Source organism: Mustela nivalis (genome assembly GCF_964662115.1).
Source record: "Mustela nivalis genome assembly, chromosome: 4".
NCBI classification, from domain to species: Eukaryota; Metazoa; Chordata; class Mammalia; order Carnivora; family Mustelidae; genus Mustela; species Mustela nivalis.
In genome coordinates, this window is record NC_139023.1 from 17,880,052 (window position 1) to 17,900,447 (window position 20,396).

A 20,396-nucleotide genomic window follows, 5' to 3' on the forward strand; every position below is an offset into this window, starting at 1 on the left:
GAGGGCAGAGGGTACTGGGAATGGGGGGGTGCGTGGGGAGGTGTGAAGTTCAAAGAACTGAACCCTGGTCAGAGCTGCTTAGATCCATCCTACTTCCAGAGATTTTCCTTTGCCTTGAGCAACAGACTCCACAGAGGAAATGTCATACTCAAGTTAAGGATCATTATCACTGGATCTACCATCAGCCACCCTGAACCTGAAAGAGGTTGTTCAGACCACAACAGTATCAATTCTCTATTTAATGTCCTCTAAGTACTAAGAATATAACTTCCGTGAGCCAATGTGGAAGTAGAATTCAAACAAACTCTATCTTCCTTCTCATTCAGGTTCACTGGGAGGCTACCATGACAAGATGACCAAGAACCTACTGTAAAAAACTAGTGGGTCAAGCTACTTTCTGGAATAATTCTTCTCAACATATGAATTATATACCACAAGGAACCTGCAGGATTGTGCTACATTGTTTCAAATGATAAACGTTGGCTTTTAAATACTGACTTTTATTTGTAAATTATATTGTAATTTACAAAGCCTTCATACTTATCCCTAACAATACTGAATAAAAAATATATTTTACCATTAAGTTTAGCATTTAATTCCAATTAAATCAACCCAATTTCATGTATTACTATAGTAGGCCTGATGCTAGAAATACAATAATGACCAGTAAGTCTGAATGAAATAGTGGCAGGATCCTTGTAAAATGAAATGAGACAATGCATATAAAAGAGTTTTTCCTGTGTCCAACACAAGATATGTACTTAATGAATGGGAATGGTATTTACCATTAATATTAACAAGTTCTATCTTGCAGGTGTTCTCAGTATACTTTAAATAGTAAAAAAAAATGTTTGGCATTTAAAAGTATAGAAAAAGCATGTTTATTTAACATGGTCAAAGCAATTTGTTATATGCAAGTTTCATTTTTATTCCCTTGGGGTAAGGGTGGATAAAACTAGGAAATTTTGTTCTACCATATAATGTCTGCTAATAAGATAAGTTAGAAAAATACTGCCATAGATTACTAAAAAATAGGCCCAGAGACTCCTCAATAAGAATGCCAGATGTCTTGTTCTTATTTTATTTTAATCAATTTCAAATGTTTTTACATTCCACTCGATAGTGTCATGTGCTAATGTCTCTAATTTGTGATGCTAAATCTTTGGCTACAGCCTATTTTTAATATAGACACACCAGGCAGGACCATCTGTTTATTTTGAACTTTAAAAAATATTTTCAATGTGGATTTGCTGAATGTAATTCAATTTGCACATGAAACTTAATGCCTGGCATTATTCTAGTTCATTGATTATGTGCCAATGGAACCATATTTATATTACTCAGTTTATTATAGCAAATAAAAAAAGACCTAAAAAAATAGATGTAGTTTTTCAAATGTGCCCAAATATTTTAGCTTTTTTCTCCCTGAGTATAAATTGTAACTGTTAACAAATTAGCAAATACATAAATTTGTATTTAGCGTTAGACTTCTAATTAAATGTAAGATCTTACCTAAAGAAAGATTATACAAAATAGATACAAACTGTTTTCACCAGCATTATTACTAGTGGTTTACTACATTGGAAGGTGGAGAGTTATCGGTAACTGTTAAAACTTTTTGTACAGCAGAACATCATAAATATCATTCTTAGTAATATAAATGGAGGACGTCTTCAGAAGAAAATTTTTTTTTGTGGGTTATTGACAGGAATTTATTTAACTTGAATTACTAGTGATGTTATGAAGGATTCCTAGGTTGGGTTCTATAATAGCCAAGACTGTCACAAAATTATACAGAAAAAGAGTGAAGCAAAACAACATCAAAAACAAAACTATAAAGTCTCAACTCAAGGGTATGCCTCAACTGATACATTGGAGTCTCAAATAATATATACTTCTGCTTAGGATTCTGATTCAGCTCCCAACGCAAATTCCTGCCCAAGCACCTTCATTGAGTCAGTCTGCCTGTAATATAAACATAACACTGGCGGGGAGGGGTTTTGCATTTGAGTAGTTAGGAGGCAAAATAAAGCTCAGGGAGAAAATATAGTTGGTGAGAACACACGACCTTCAGAACTGCAACTCTTTTTTTTTTTTTTTTTAAAGATTTGTATTTATTTATTTATTTGACAGAGATTACAAGTAGACAGAGAGGCAGTCAGGGAGAGGAGGAAGCAGGCTCCCTGCTGAGCAGAGAGCCCGACGCGGGACTCGACCCCAGGACCCTGAGATCATGACCTGAGCCGAAGGCAGCGGCTTAACCCACGGAGCCACCCAGGTGCCCCAAGAACTGCAACTCTTAATGAGTCCTGCTAAGAACTCCAATGTGCTTACTTACAAATCTGCTACAAAACTACCAAAAACTAGTTTTTCATTTCCCAATTATAATATAAAAAATGGGAACTATGTCTCAAAAGCATGTAACATATTTGCATACAGAAATATATAATCAATCCCATTAAACTAACTAGAAAATGATATAAAAACTTGCTTTAATAATGAAAGGTTCAAAAATAATGGTGGTGCTAGATGAAGGGTTTTTTTAAAGTTCTGATTAATGGGACATATGGCAAGAAAAATTACTATAATGGTGAATGCTGATTCAGGATCTTATTTTTATTAAGTAGTTTATAGTGAGGGCTGTGACTATTTTTCTATTTATAGTGGCAGCTCTGGTTAATTACCTTGTAATGTATTGTGACATTAATGCACCAGTAAACTATTGGAATTTATACCCCTATTCAGTAATAAAATCTGTAAATTGAAGAATGCATATAAAGCTATCACAGGCATAAATTATGTAACCAAATGCCACATATGATTACATTAGATTTAAAGAACAGAATCTCTCAAATTTACTCATCAGTGGGTAAGTTCTACAGAATTTAAAAACTGCTGCTACTTTGAAATGCAGATTACAAATTTTATTCAAGGCTATTCGGTAAACTGCTACTACATTTTCTATATGGTTACTAAGAGCATGTTGGTCTAGAATTAAAATGCACAGTACTAAAGAAGAAACATGTTATGACAAACAAATGCATCAATGTCATATGTTTTCCCTAAAGAAAGGATAGAAAATAACGAAGTCAAGACAATTGAAAGGAGGGAGAATAGTGACATGTGGATTAAAATCAAAATGATTCTTAAATGATAAAGAATTTGAGGGAGCAAAAAAAAAAAGAGAGAAAATGTGACAAAAATATGATGTTTTGGAAATATGCTTGCTTAATTGTTTTTCAGAACTGAGTTTTACAACACAATTCCAAAGTTACCAATAATTAGTTCACTATCACAAATATTCAAAGACTAATCACTGTATATATATGTATATATATATGTGTGTGTGTGTGTGTGTTTAAATATATATAAAAGTACCAATTTTTAATCCAAAATATTTCAGATTAGAATAGAATAAAATGGTAAAATATCTGAAGCAATCTGATGTGTTACTATATGTTAGTTAATATTTTCTATTGATAAGTTTCCTGTGCTAATATTGGTAACTATATTGATAACATTTTAAATGTCATTGTTTTGTATTACTACTTGGATGAATGTCAGAAAATTAAATATGATTTTCCTATTAAAGTACAGGTCTATAAAATGCATAAGGAATTAATGTGTAAAGCGATAATTCCTAAAACATTAACACGCATGGAGACTAGTAGAAATTGGTACAGAAAGAGAAAGTAAGAAAATATATATAGAGAGAGACATAGTAATATCTAGACAGATGTTTCATATTCTCAATATGTATATAATTACAAGAGAAAAAGAAAAAGGAAAGCTGAAATGGTTAGCTAATGTTAATTTTTAGGGAGTTCAAAGTATATCGTTCTATATCTCACAAAAAAGCAATAAGTGGAGCTAGAATTCCATTTTATTTAAAGAACTTGATGTATTATTTTATAAATTCATATAAAAATGTAACATACATGAGAAATTCTCTCTGCTTATAGATATAGACATATGTGGAGTTTGTTTATACAATTTGACTGCGTGCAAGTATAAGCAGAAGTATTCAGTATATTTATAAATAACAAATGAAGATCGAGGGTGACAGTTGAAAGTTGAAAGGAAATACTCAGTGGTTGCAAAATAATGCTATTATTATGCCAACTCTATCCCATTTCCAATATTTGTTTTTAATGAAATATTAAATAGTTTTAAGAAAAAAAAAAGCAAACAAATTTTTTTCAATGTTATGGTCACTTATATAAACCTCTTCACCTTTATTTAACTGTTCTCTGAATATTTCAGAATTGTGGTCATGAGCTAGTAACGATAACTGTAATTGCTTTAATCACAGAGCAGTTAAAGAAGAGTTCTGGGTCAATGTATGCAGAGGAAGGAACTCTGTGAGAACTAGAAGTTACCAAGACAATCACTCTAAAGTTGAGAGTACTATCTGAAGCCAATATCAAGCAGAGATGACTGCTGGATTCTAGCAATTCATTCTTTTTTTTTTTTTTTTTTGAGGAGGAGTTGTGGTCACCTTCTGTTGTTTTTTTTTTTATATATAACTTTTTTATTTTTTATAAACATTGATATATTTTTATCCCCAGGGGTATAGGTCTGTGAATCGCTAGGTTTACACACTTCATTCTTTACCAGGTCAATACCATCACTATTTTGACCAAGATAATTTCATTTTGCAGTGGCGCTCTTAATAATGCCTACTTACCTTCTAACTCTTCAGGGTCTTGTTATGGTATATATTTGCCAGGAACTTGGCACTTATTGTTTTAATTATCCTAATAAAGTTATTGGGGTGACATTATTATCCTTGATTTAAAGAGGACAGAGAGAAGCTGCCCAAGGTCATACAGGTCCGTCTGGCTTCAAAGTCCAATTCCCTTTCCTGTGGCACAACTGTGAGCCCGAAAGTAGGGAGGATAGCCACATTGTATTAGGGCCTACCAGATGCGGGATTCTACTCTGTATTACTCTTAATCCTCACAAAGACACTGTGAAGTTCTTATTTCTGATCTTCTGTGTACTGGTTGGGGAAACTCATGATAAAATAGGTCTGGAACTCCCAAGTTTAAGTCATTTGGCTCTAAATTTCTTTATTATCAGCCAATTTTTGTCTCACTTCATTTTATCCTTTTTCTGACTTGCTATGGTAGTTTGAAATGACCCAATTCCTCTTTTTTCTGTTTCCATGGTCCTTTGGATTGTGGTTCCTCAGTCTAGCATTAAGAATCCTTTTCTCCCTTTTTAAGTCTGGGATTGGCTATGTGACTTGCTTTGATCAATGAGACATAGCAAACAGGATATAAGCAGAGTCTTGAAGGGATGCCTGGGTGGCTCAGTTGGTTAAGCAGCTGCCTTCAGCTCAGGTCATGATCCCAGCGTCCTGGGATCGAGTCCCACATTGGGCTCCTTGCTCAGCGGGGAGCCTGCTTCTCCCTCTGCCTCTGCCTGCCATTTTGTCTGCCTGTGCTTGCTCTCTCCCCGTCTCTCTCTCTGATAAATAAATAAAATCTTTAAAAAAAAAAAAAAAGAAAAATATTTGAGCTCTGGGACTTGTCTACCTATTGTCGGGAATCCTGTCACAATAGGAATGAGCCTGTGCTAGACTGCTGGATGTGTCTCATGCAACCATCATTCCAGATGACATCAAGGTGGCTACCCAGCATGTGGACTGAGATCCTCCCTTGCAAAATCAACCGGCTTGCTAGCTACTAAACATCTAACTTCAGTCAAGTCAGCACACATACAACTCATCCAACTCTAAAAGTTATAATACATGTTTTTTGTTATAAGCCACTAACTTTCGAAGTATGTTGTTACACTACCCTACTACCCATGACCTGACAGGACTCTTCTCAAATCAGTCCAAGATGATGTCAGAAAAAATGAATTATATTAAAGTCACCTATGTGCTTAAACAGACATCCATCTTGGATAAGAACAATGTTGTACCAAGGATTAAATGTCTTAAAAAAAAAAACCCAATTTAAAATTCATCTATTCCTCACGATGAAGGATTATGTCATAAGCATCTAAGCAACGGATAGATACTGAAATCTTAGAGACTTTTCTGTTCCTTCTCCCTATTATCGGTTCAGTCAAATGCCATGTCTCTTTCAATATTTCTTAGGCCTAGAGGCGTGGATGGCTCAGAGGGCTGGGACCCAACCTTGATTTTGGCCCAGGTCATGATCTTGGGCTTGGGGACTGAGCCCCAGGTCAAGCTCAATGAGCTCAGTGCATAGTCTGCTTGAGAGTCTCTCTCCCTCTCCCTCTGCCTGCCCCCATGCTCATACACAATCTCTAAATAAATAAATAAAGTCTTTAAAAATATATTCCTCAGATTCTGCCATTGTAGTGGATATACTTCAAACTTAAGTAATTAAACAAATAAAATCTAAAAAAAAAAAAATTCTCAGACCTTGCCATTTTAGTGGACATGCTTTATGCTAATTTCCCAGTCATGGTTTACCTAGGTTATTGAAACAGCCTCCTTCTGTTAATCTCTCCTTATCTATACTGACATCAGAGATATTTTTTTCTTATATCAAGAACATAATGTTATGAAAAACCTCACTAACTTAGAAAAACATTTTTTTCAAGATTTATTTATTTATTTGAGAGCGGGGGTGGGGGGAGCACGAGAGGAAGAGAGAAACTTAATCAGACTCCACCTGAGGACCCTGAGATCACAACCTGAGCCAAAACCAAAAGCTGGTCACTTAACCAACTGCACCACCCACGTGACCCTAGAAAAACAATTTTTAAAAAATTAAAATATCTCATGACCTTTTTTTCCCCCCTAGGGTAAAATACAAATATCTTTCCATGTGATAGAGAATCCTTCCCAATCTGCCTCATGTCAGTCTCGTCCTGTAGAACTGCTCTCACTTTCCTGAGCACCCAACACATTTCCTTAAAAATGTCACAACTTTCACAGATCCGTTTTGGTTCCCTGTGCTTCCATTTCATGGATTTCCTTGTCATCCCTGCTTCCTTTTCGTCTTGAAAAAGGAGGCTGCAGCCTTCAGAATGTAGGTTGTCACCTCTACTTTGTGTTACTTAGAAACCACTGAATGAGTTCCTACTATGTGCCAAGCATAGACCAGTGGCGGGAGGAGACAGGGAAATGTGCAGACAGTGTCTCACAGGTAATACCTGAGGCCAGCACAGGGGCCATTTGGAGAACAGTCACACGCTCCCTCCTCCTCCACAGTGCATAGACAGGGAACTGAAGATAAAGCTGAGCCTTCAAACATTGGTAGAAACCCACCGGAGGAGGCAATAGCATCTATAGAAAACATGCTTATAGAAGACAGACTCATGACTTCTATTGTATCAAGTGATTAATACTACTGGAGGTATTAGAAAATATCCTGCATCACTTAACTCTTCAAAAAAATAACCTTAGAATATTTGGTATTTATAAAAATAAAAAAGAAAATATGTCTATGTCACATCAGCTTTGAACATTAAAATACATTTTGAAAATAATAAGTATTTCTTTAAAAGTGGAAAGACAAATTTTGTAGATTACAGAAAAATAAATGTTACTTTTAATTTTTGTTTTGTATGACTATTTATTTTAAAAGAATCTTTAAACAGATGGCATCAATTTAAGGTAATTTTAATTTATATATTTTTAAAACCAAATGATCATATTAATACTAAAAAGACTTTAAAAATGAAATATAAAATATCACTTCGAAAGGAAATAAATCTGTCAGTATGCCTTAGGTTAAGATAAATTAATTTATTTTTAAAAAGACAGGAGAAGAAAATTATAATTAAAAAGTAATGGTTATGTGCTAATCTCTGAATCTAAGTTGGTTTTCAGTTAGTCCTTCACTAGTTGAATCATTATCTATCCCTATTTCTTATTTTGTTTACAAATATTTCTCAAAACAGTATTTTATATTTTAGGTTATAAATAAGAATTCCTCTTTCTGTTATCAGATTCCTTGTACACTATGTCCCCCTCCCCACTTTTTAAATAGGAACTGCCTTATAAAATACATATTTATAACTATCTGTAATGGAATTGTCTTCATCAAAAATAATGAATAGGGTTTCTTTTCCTTTAAATAATAATGATGATCATTGTAATAATAATCAACTCACCTCTAACAGGAGGTCTTTCTAGCTCAGAGTCCAGGTGAATGGGTGGAGAGATGTAGGACACCTGTCCATGATGTGCCTGCCCTGTGGACCCAAAAATAAATGTTAAGCAGACATTACAGTTATGTCTCTTTACACTTTTTTGTTTGTTTTTAATGATGCAATATTATCTTTCTTCACACTGAATTAATTTTCATTATCTCACATCGACAAATCTATTCAAACACAGGAACATTATGCATCATCCAAGCATCAAGCAATTAAATCAGTCCTTCTTAAACTATTTTTTTTATTATTAAATTACACATTTATTGTGAAATGACACTTTTAAAAAGACAGTGAAAATGATTTACAAGAAAGATAAAATGGAAAGAAAAAAAACATAACAACCCAAGTCCACATTTTTTATTGTCAGATTAAACCGAAAAGTAGTCTCTCAATTTGCAGGTTTCTAAACACTTATTCTCAACGGATACACTTATTTCATTGTCCCAGACCAGTAATATGCAGTCTGCAGACTGTCATCAATGTCAAATAACACACAAGTAGCAGTTACGTAGATAACTTTATAACTCTGGTTAATATTTTTTAGTTTTTAGAATTTATTTCTATTATTTGAATAGAAAGCTACTCCTACCTACTTAGTGTATTTTATGGAAGAACAATAACTAGCCAGGATATAAAAAGTAGGTAGATGAATTCATTTTCTATTCCTTGCAAACCATGCTACCAGTTCACACACTATTTGTAACAGAATTTCTGTTTTATGAGTTAAGGTGTTGATTTGGAGGCCAAGACACTGCTTGGAAAAACTGCTAGTTAAGAACAAACAAACAAAATTTCGTATGTTCAAAGTAACTGTGCTTTATATACTGATGATTCAGTAAGCAATTAGAATTTCGAGACAAGAAAGCATAGTCACAGAGTCAGTTCAATTTCTAAAGCTACTTTTAAAAACTATTTCTTAAAAAAAGGTTTGGGTAGAAGCAGAGGACTCACCAATTTCTTTCTACAATGGGAATATGCAGTTATATTTTACACACTCACTATAGCAATTTACAGGGTTGTTAATCTCTTTTCCTAAACAAGGAAAGTTAATGATACATAGATTATGATAACAGCTAGAGTAACCTTCCCGTTTCAAGTAATATTCGACTTGTAATAAACTCTGCTGATTCCTCTTATGAGGCACATTTCAAATAATTAATATGGCTCCCTGTTGATAGTAGCTGCTGTTGCTCCCAGCATTTTTCTAGCTAACAGCAGACACAGTGGAGACGTTGTAATATACAGAGCCCCTCATAATGGTAACTAAGAATATTGTGCATTCACTGGCCATGTTTCAATGGAACACTAAAAGCACTATTATAAAAGAAGTAAGACAGTGAGTGTGCACTTGTAGCAGTCCATGTGTAATGCAGCTTATTAAAAACTTTAGATTATCTTAATTATGAAAACGCCTAATGTTTATCTATGTTACATACTTGATTGCAAAATCAATTTTTGTTTTCAAAGTCCTGTGTTATGACCAATGAACTGGTTTGAAACGCTACCAACTACGTTAAATGAAAATAAAAATCTTCGACTTTATATTGGTTCAGAATAATCTCGGCAGATAAAGTAATATCGAGTTCATGTCTAATCAAGGATCATGACTTTTACCACATATAATAATTAACATGCATTTGTGCATACATGATCTCCAGGGATTGAAAAGTAGGTACTATGCCAATATACTCATATTTTTAAATAAAAGAAACAAGCAGAGGAGCCTAACTTGCTCAAGCTCATGCAGCTAGTAAATAGCAAGGCCAGGGGCATTTTGACTCCAAATGTGAAGTGTTTTTAAGTATATCAGAATATTTTTCTTAAAGAAGATCTCCATATACTAACCTTGGGGCGGGGGGAGTATATGTATTTTAGTGATTAAACTGTGACAAGTAATTGCTTGTGGAATTGTCACCCCTACATTTGGCTTAAAGTAAAAAGATCCTTTAAATGTCACATTTGCCTCTGTTCTTGGAATTAATCCCGTAACCTCAAGAGTATTCAGTAGGGATACTTTAGGGAGCATGAGATCACAGTAAGTATGTCCCTAAGGGGGCCTGGAGATAATCAAAGAGGCAGCAAAGTGGGATGGGGATATTGACAGTCAAGTCTTGAACTTGGTTCGTCAAAATGTCCATTCTCCCTCCACTGAGAACTCCGGCAAACTGCATGATGAGGGGTGGCCAGGAGAGCTCCTGTAACAGGAGTTGACAGACTCTCGGCCTTAGAGAATGTCAAAAATGCAGTGTCAGATTTCAATTTGCTGAGATTTCCAAGCCACAGAATAAAAACTAGAAATCATGGAGGCTGCTGTTGATTAACTACATTAATCAAATACATTAGAAAAAAAAAGTCAGCTTCACTTGACATCAGTGGTACTCACACATTTGTCTCCACAAAAACACAGAAGATATAATAAAACCTATTCTAATCTGTGGTTAACTAAGGCAATGAATCTCAGGGAGATAACTGTTCTTCATCAGGGAGAACATTAGAGAACATGGAGAGTTATAGTTTGAAGAAAACCCCAGTGACTATCAAATATCCACCCCCCTCATTAAGAATTACTGCAAGTAATAATAACAAGCTGCGGCTAAAACCATAAATAACTTCCATGTATAATTCCTCTAGACATTATGATGTCTAATACGCATCCAAAAATGTGATCAGTTCAAAAAGAGCTTAGGAAGATACAAAGTGTGGCAAATGCATACATTTTTATTTTATTTTTAAATTTTTATATATTTTTAAAGCTTCATGAGAAAAAGAGTTGGTGGGGGGAGGGGCAGAGAGAGAAGGAGAGAAAGACTCTTCAGCAGACTCCTCGCTGAGCATGAAGCCTTAAGCAGGGCACTTATCTTATCTCATGGCCCTGAGATTGTTACCAGAGCCAAAATACAAGAGACTAAAGCTCAAGGACTGAGCCACCAAACACATACTGTTTTCAGAGATTTGACTAGAATACTTTCAGATAGGGAACGTACCTACTCCTTCATTTATCACTTTCTTTACCTCACTCTCCTGTCTTACACTAGACTTTCCTGGTCCTGATAACAGAAGTTTTATATACCCAAGTGTGAAATGTGCTGCTCCATTCTTCCCCTTACTTTTCCAAGTTAAAAAGATGCAGATTTGTTTATTTATTTCTCCTGAATTTTATTTTCTTTTTTACTGGATTTTCTTTTTATGATTTTTTCTTTTCTTTTCTTTTCTTTTTTTTAAGATTTTATTTTTTTTCATTTGAGAGAGAGAGAGCAAGAAAGAGAACAGAGTGAGAGAGAGAAGGTATGAGGTGGGAGGAAGAACAGAGGGAGAAGCAGGCTTTCCGCTGAGCAGGGAGCCTGATGTGGGGCTCGATCCCAGGACCCTGGGGTCATGACCGAGCTAAAGGCAGGCACTTAACTGACTGAGCCATCCAGGTGCCAAATGTCATACTGACATTTTGACTAGGATCACATTAATTCTTTAAATTAATTTGGAAGATAAACATTTAAAATATTTTGTCTTGATTTTTGTTTAAATGGATCTCTATTGTTTGTTGTTAAATAAGTTGGAATAAATTATTTTTTAATTGTTTATATTTTGGTTATAAGAATATTTCATTATTTATGTATTCTACTTTCCCTATTTAAAGGAAATTTTAAAACTCTCTTGATAACTTTCATTGAACTTTTTTGATGGTTATTGTTGGAATTATTAGTTACCGACTTTATCTCTCTTAGGTCTTTAGAGCTAAATACAATGGCTGATACTAAAGTTTAGTTATTTTCTGTGATCTTTTTTTTTTTTAAAGATTTTATTTATTTATTAGATAGAGAGAGACGCAGCAAGAGCGGGAACACAAGCAGGAGGAGTGGGAGAGGGATCAGTGTGCTTCCCCACAGAGCAGGGAGCCTGATGTGGGACTTGATCCTAGGACCCTGGGATCATGACCTGGGCCGAAGGCAGACAGACGCTTAACAACTGAGCCACCCAAGCGCTCCTGTGATGTTTATTTCTTATATGAAATATATTCCCAAGTTAAGAGTCATCCATATGATCTTTTGTTTAATTATTTTGTGCTGTAGAATTTAAATTTTAAAAATTGATTTTATAGGACATAAAATTTAGAGGACAGAATTTCCTGCTGATGTTATTCACCTGTCAATTTACCTTGAGTTCCAACAAAGTATTTACCAGAGGAATAAACAACACTGAATGACGGGTTTCATGAAATAATTAAAGGAGAAAAAGAAAAAATGCTTCATGGTTTATTGTTAAAGGTTTATTATTAAGGAGTCAAGAAAAACAATGGTAGTTGGGTAGCTTACAAGATTTCATTCATTTTAGTCTAGGGAAAATGATAACATTTGTGTGAAGATGTATTTAACTGATAAATTTATGCAACAAATCCATATTGACATATAATTTGCATACCAAAAAATTCACCCAATTAAAACAGTGTTTTCAGTATATTCACAGAGTTGTGCAACCAGCATCATCATCAATTTGAGACCATTTTCATTGCTACAAAATGAAAGCCCAAGCCCGTTATCAGTCTCTCTTCATTTGCTCCCAACTCATCCCTGTCTTAGGCAACCACTCATTTACTCTCCATCTCTATATATCTGCCTATTCTGCAATTTTAAACAGGATGATCACAGAAAGCCTCATACCATTTCCATGAATAGCATTTGAAGATTCAAGAGAAGACAAGAGATAATATCTGACTTTGGCAGGAAACTAAAAAGATAAAGTACAGATAAGAGCACAAATCTACTTTTAATAATTAAGAATGAAAGAACTGAATGTGCTGTATCAGATACTTTTTCCTCATGCATTTATTTCACATTTTACACATATTCATAGACATATTAATGCCATTACCAATGACCAATGAGTAAAAGAAGACAGAAATAAAATGAGATAATCGGGAAATGAACACAACTTTCCTCCTAAAGCAAAAACACATTTACTACTGTAAAGTCCCCATTGGTTTCTCCAGTTACATCATCTTTCAGTTCAAATTTCTCTCATTTTCTATATAGTGCTGTAAACAAGTTTAATAGTTTATGGCCCTCTAGGCAGATTTCATGCCTTTCTTTTGTTTGTTTGCTTTAAACTTTCAACTGCTGATCTTGATTATTTCCTCTGGAGGTATGACATTTCTCTTCCTTAAAAAACAATAAAATAGATTTCACATTTTTGCTCCTGGGGTTTTAAATAATTTTATCATCTTCCTTTTACAATGTTTAGGATGATAGTAAGTTACATCTCTGAACCTCATTTTCCTACTTCAATAATGATTTCATGTAGCATGTGGGAACCTATACTAAACTACATTTAAGAATGGCATATGGAATTTTTCTAAGTTTTTCAAATACTCTGAAAGCAGCTAAGCCTCCTTTCTCAGAGGGAAAAAAAAATTAAAGTTTAATTTCTTGTTGAAAATAATCTCAGCTACTGATAAAAAAAAATATCAGAGGTCAATATGTTGTTTGTGCTGTTGGAAAACTGGGTGTGCCTAGCATTATAACATCTTTCTTTTTTGTCTTCAAATCCCAGTCTGGCTATAACCATCTGGCATTTATCGAGTCAGCTTTCAGGTAAAAGATGTAAACACCAATTGAAAGTAATCATCAAAGAAAAGAGCTGTAAAGTTGCCAATTTGATACTTATCTTTTCACTCTGGCTTCCTTTTCCCCTTTCATATTACTACTCATACTAATTTTCAGTGAATTTAGTCAAATATGCGGTAGCAAAGAAACAACTACATGCTTGACTTATTGAAGATAAAAGTCATTGATGGAGGCACAAAGGTCACTGATGGCCTTTTCTCCAGTGGATATTACTAGCACCCAGAAAACGGAGTAATTTGAAGCAGAAGTCACTTTCCAGTTTGTGTGTATATGTGTGCATTTCATTCAGCAAATAATTTTTCAGTATTCACTCCCTTTAGTGGCCAATCTTCACAATACCAAATAAACAAGATAAGATGCTTCCTCCACAAAGAGATCCAGTTTAGATGCAAGATTAAACAGCCGCTGTATTTTGACAGCCATGAGAAAGAAAAGCACGACAATAGCATCTAACTGAACTGAGGGGAGAAAAGTACCTAGAGAAAACAAGTGGTAGTCTAGGAAAAGCCAATGGCGGCGATGGGGAAACAGAAGGAGCATTATGAATGGATGTTTATACGTCATATGACTTAAAGGGATAGAAGACAGGGAACCACAGGTAGAAGGCAGACAAAGAAAAAGATGATTAAAAAAATAATAAAAACTTTCAGAAATGTACCCCCTGAGGGGCACCTCAGTAGCCCAGTAGTGGACTCCTGGTTTTGGTTCAGTTCATGATCTCAGCCTCATGAGACTGAGTCCCGTGTCGGGCTCTGAGCTCAGTGTGGAGCCTGCTTGAGATTCTCTTTCCCTCTCCCTATTCTCTTCCCACTCATTCTCTCCCGCTCTCCAATAAATAAGTAAATGAAAAGAAAAGAAATGTACTCCCCCATGCCTAATACCTATTACCCAGCTTTAGCAACTGTCAAGTCAGGGCCTACACGGTCTCATCTCTTTCCTTCAGTGTCCTCTAAATCTAAATCCAGAATGTTTTGAAGCAAATTCTAGACAATATAATTTCACTTGTACATTATTGGAGTGTGTATCAATAAAATATAAGGGCTTTAAAAAAAACCTGTAATATCATTATGATACCTAAATATTAAGAAGCTATATCATTAAAAAAAAATTAATGTCAAATTCAGAAAAGCAATTGTCTGCAAGAAATCAACAAGTCTTAAAGAAATGAATTCTGTTAGCCTGCAAAACATCCCATTCGTTCTGGTGTGGAAATTGTGTGGGACTGAGGAATGCTTTATACTTATGATGAATTTCAGGTACTCACAGATATAAAGGGGAATGTATTTTATAAAGCCAGACAAATACACTTCTCTCTTGCCCAAGCATGAAAAAACGATTTGGTAGTTAAATGACAAACACTGAATTCTAGAGGCACCACTTCAAAAAATATTCCGTGAAGTCTCAAAAACCTATTGCAACAAGCATTACAACAACAAACTAAAAAAAGAAAAAGAAAAAGAAAAACAACAAACTAAAAAAAAAGAAAGAGAAAATCAGGGCATTTATCCTCTCTTAATTTCTACTTTTTTATAATCCTCTAAAAATAAACAGGAATGAACACACTAAAAAAAAGATCATGTTAATAAAAATAGTTATTTTCTAAGAGCCTAATACTAAGAAGCACTACGTGAGGTAAATATTGTTTCCTATTTTTAAAGCGTGAAATCTAAAGCTCAGTAAGGTTAAATGTATTTTCAAAGGTTACACAATAGTGTGTGTGGGAATCAGGTTTCAAAGCCGGAGACCATGTTCTTACTCTATAGCTCGCAACCTTCACATCCTACAAATACACCAACGGGGGTGGAGAGAGAAGGCAAATATACTATAATTTCTGAAACATTAGAAAGTTTTAGTCCCCTATTTTCAGACTACCTAAAATTAAGTGTTTATATTACTAAAGGGCTAAATCACAGAATAGTCAGGATTATAAAATTACTTTTCTCAGACAATGAGTAAAACATTACATTCTACTTAACAGGAGGGACTTAACATTCTACATAACAAATAGCCCTCTCCTGCCTTTTTTTTTTTTTTTTTTTTAATGGATGCCTTTAAAAAGGTTCAGTAATGGGGTGCCTGGGTGGCTCAGTGGGTTAAACCGCTGCCTTGGGCTCAGGTCATGATCTCAGGGTCCTGGGATCGAGTCCCGCATCGGGCTCTCTGCTCAGCAGGGAGCCTGCTTCCTCCTCTCTCTCTCTCTCTGCCTGCCTCTCCGACTACTTGTGATTTCTCTCTGTCAAATAAATAAATAAACTCTTTAAAAAATAAAAAAATAAAAAAAATAAAAAATAAAAAGGTTCAGTAAAACAGATCTCTTTGAATCACTGTGATTTCCAAAACCTGGAAAAAAGATTGGAAGCAGACTTCAACTCCCTTCCCTCCAAAATACTCAGAACTTTCCTAATCTTTCCTAATTTTTATCACCATTGTACTGAACTCACGTTCACATATAGTAGAGTAAGAAGAAAACCTTTTATTTTCCAAGCACTTAATATTCAGGTCTACAAAATTAAGGGTATGAGTGTTCAGGGTGGGGAGCCGTGACAAGCTAGATTAGAAAAGTCGGATTTTGAGTAATATAGGCAAACCTCATCAGCAGAACTGTGATGTTAGCATGAACTCAGGGATCAGTAATTCCAGCTGGTTCATTAATGAAGGACATACAAAAGACTGTTCCTAAGCCTGCTTCACTGCCAGAACAATTCTATTTAATTGAGTATCTGAATTAAAGTCACCTCCGATATTTGCTTACAACCTGTATTGGGTAGAGGAATGGTCCCCCAAAGATGCCCACTTCCTAAATCTCAGAATCTGCGACCGTTATATTATGTGGCAAAAGTGATTTTGCAGATATGATTAAGGTTGAGATGGGAGATTATCCTAGCTAACTGTGTTAGTTCTTGAAAGTGGAAAAGGGAGGCAGAGGATTAAGAGTGATACAATGCAAGAAAGACAGGTCAAGGCATGGAAGACTTAGAAGAGGATGTGGACCAGAACAAAGGAATGATGGTTCTGTCTAGAAGCTTAAGCGGACAAGGATGTTTCCCAGAGTCTACAAGAAAGAACTGATTTTAGCCTGGTGAGACCCGTGTTTAAATTTGTTCTAGAAAAATGTTAAGATAATAAATTTGTTAAAGATTCAAAGTTTGTAGTAATTTGTTCCAATGTACAACTTATGAACTGGTATTTAACTCTAAAGAATCCTATTATTCAATGTACTAATTATTTGAATAGATATTATATGTACATGATGCATATTCAACAAAATGGTAGCATCTAACCTACCTAACGACTCCCCATAGGCAAAATCTCTTTACAGCACTTTGTATGTTTCTGGAGTTACTCTCTCTCTCTCTCACACACACACACAATGATCATATATATACTTATTTATTTGAATCGTTGCCTCTGTTAAAGCACACTGATGTTCTGCATTTTTGTCAAGCTTGATCTAAAAGGTATTTTAAAGGTTCAATTGTTTAACCACAATTTGCTAATGCATATAGAGCCCTACACTGCACTAAGAATGCACCAATGGCATAGAGTACATGACATTTTTTTAAATAAGAAATAGGACATTTCATAAGGCAATATAGTAACTTGATGACTTCAACTAAATGATAAGCGTAAAACACAACTGATAATAATGAGATGGTTAATCAGACAAAACAAAAAATCAAAGTGATGGAATGACTTCTTTAGAAATGACCTAACCCAACTGCTGTAATTTACAGAGGAGGAAACAGGCTGCCATAAGATACAGGACACAACTAAAGTCACTCTCTATTCAAGGGCAGAGGTTGATACAGGATAATAGTCACACAACTCAGCTATGGGCTCTGTCCTCTATACTATACTTTTTATCCCTTTTTTTCTTTTTTCTTTTTTAATTAAGACTTTTTTTTTAACACTACAGTTTAAAATTCACAGCAAAATTAAGAGGAAGATACAGTGATTTGGCATATATCTCCGGTCTCCCTGTACACATAGCCATCACCAGCAACCCCCTTCAGACTGATGTATTTTTTACACCGATGAACCCACATTGACAGGTCATCATTGCCCAAAGTCCATCGCTTACATGAGAGTTCATTTTTAGTGTTGTACATCCTATGGGTTTGCACGAATGAGTAATGACATATGTCCATCATATGTCATATGTCCATTTAATATGGTCTCTTTCAGAGTATTTTCACTGTCCTAAAAATGCTCTGTGCTACACCCATTCATCCCTCCTCCTCCTCCGTCCTTCATCTTTTTGCTTTTACAATAGTAAAGAGCTAAAGTGTAGAAACTTGCTGGGCTAACAAAATGGGGCTAAGAATGCTGCAAATAGGAAAATAAAATTTTATATAAAATAAGTCCATCCACTATTTTGAAATGATCTAGGTCATAGATTGACTGTGAGAATCTTATAAATATCTGTGTGACTGAGACTAGATATTCAATAAATACTTATTATTTCTTTTTTGTCTCCTAGGAAGACAACAGTAACCTTGATAACCAAGAAATAAAATCTTGTTGGGTCACTCAGGAAAGGCTGGTGAACGGATGACGGATAAGCAGAAGGAAGATGTTGGCACTTGGTAGGACTGAAGTCCTTTGCTATGTTTACTCTCCGAATTCTCTTGTAATATTTAGAAATATGATTCACCGTATTCCTAAGTGTTACTGAAGAGAGAAAAAAAGATGAGGTGTTTCTGTGGTATTTTGCATACGGTAAAATTCACACGAAAGGGCACAGTCTACGAATTTCTCGAACCTATATTTTGACTTAGATTCCATTTACCTATCAAACCATTTCAAAAGAAGATACCAATTATTTTCTCTTTTTCCATATGCAGCCTAGAAATCAAATTCCGGGAAAACAAAAAAAGTGAAATAGGTTTCAGATTCATTTTCTTTGTGATGAATATTTATATGACGGTTAAAATGTGTATTCTCCAGAAATTGTATCCTACATGGAAAAAGGTAAATGGCAAACATGTGTGTAAACATATAATTGTATTTATATTCACATACATATGCACAGATGCCTTGGCCACGATCAAACTATTCTAGGATTTCTTAAACTTGTTTTAACATCTGCTATAATTTTATAAGTAGTGAAACTGAAACATCCTTTCAGTTTTCTGCTTTAATTGGAAGAGTCATCTAAATGTACACATTTAGTAAAGACTTTGTAGAGGACAATTCAGGTATAAAATTCTATGAGGCGGCCACCTGGGAGGTTCAGCCAGTTAAGTCACTGGCTCTTGATTTCCGCTCTGGTCACGGTGTCTGGGTCCTGAGATTGAGCCCTGAGTTCGGACCTGCTCTCAGCGGAGACTGCTTGAGATTCTCTCCTTCCCTCTCCCTCCGCCCCTCCCCCTGTTCATGCTCTCTTTCTCTCTAAAAATAAATAAGTACAATCTTAAAAACAAACAAACAAAACAACAACAACAACAGCAACAACAACCTCTATGAGGATTGGAGGCATATGAGGTACAGTTTCTATGTCTTTTCTGTCACCCTGGGACCCACTCAAATGTTTTGGACATTCTAAGAATCCAGTGTATTCCTGGTGAAATGTCACATTAATGATATGAAAGAAATTAAGATGACTATTAAAGTTGCTATACTTCAAATCACACACAAAGCAAAGAGTAAATCTCTGGGAAATTTTCTTTCAAAACTGGAGACAAATTCACAGTGCAACCAATTTTGTTTAATTGAGAAATGTTACAAGTTTGATAAATACATTAACTCTTTCAGCCAGTTCATTTATTTATTTTATCTTTAAAAATATTATTTATTTATTTATCTGAGAGAAAGAGAGAGAGAGAGAGATCATAAGCAGGTAGAGAGGCAGGCAGAGAGGGGGGAAGCAGGCTCCCCACTGAGCACAGAGCCCGACATGGCGCTTGATCCGAGGACCCTGAGATCATAACCCAAGCTGAAGGCAGAGATTCAACCCACTGAGCCACCCAGGCGCCTCAGCCAGTTTGTTTCTAACAGAAAACATTCATGGCAGTTTTTGAAAAGGTCTTTGCCAAAGGAGACGCATACCAATTCCCCAAATATAGATTTTGGTTCAGGGTATTTACATAAAGTAGATCTTTTAGCAAATACTCTTTTATCAAGCATTTAAAGAAGAGTTGATATCTATTCTACAAAGCGTCCACTAATGTACTTTCATTGGTTTTATTTTCCCCAATAAAATTATCATGTAGATGGCAATGATGTCATTATGATAAACTGGGAAAAACCTGGATAAACAGACACCATTATTTCAATTATTTATCTGTATTGAAGAGAACTGAAAATAGTTGATGCTATTAAAGGAAAGACTGAATTTCTGTATTCAGGGGAAGGGTTATGGTGCCTGAAAAGTGATATTAAAATTACTTCAAAGGAAAACTAGCAGGTGAAAATTTGCTTCTAGAACCACTGAAGCAAGCAGCAAGAGAAAAAATATAGACCAGGGTATTTACAACAAAGAAATGTGTTCCCTAGAGTACAGAGCTGGGAAGCTGGCCTGCTGTGTTTATGTTTTTAAAGTTCTGCTTCAAAGACTATCCCAGCATGCTAAGAAAAACATAAAATGTTAAATTTTCCTGTCCTCCCTGCTGATAGATCAGAAAACATCAAGTA

At 35.1% G+C, this 20,396-nt stretch overlaps 1 protein-coding gene across 35 annotated transcripts in view; it reads right to left on the reverse strand.

The window, feature by feature from the left end:
- Positions 1–20,396, reverse strand: part of ADGRL3 (adhesion G protein-coupled receptor L3) — an 820,407-nt gene that overhangs the window by 240,500 nt on the left and 559,511 nt on the right. For all 35 annotated transcript variants that reach the window (XM_082727882.1, XM_082727890.1, XM_082727888.1 and 32 more), the window contains one exon: positions 8,101–8,181. In XM_082727882.1, the coding sequence (XP_082584008.1) occupies positions 8,101–8,181 (81 nt within the window). The remainder of the gene's footprint in view (positions 1–8,100; positions 8,182–20,396) is intronic.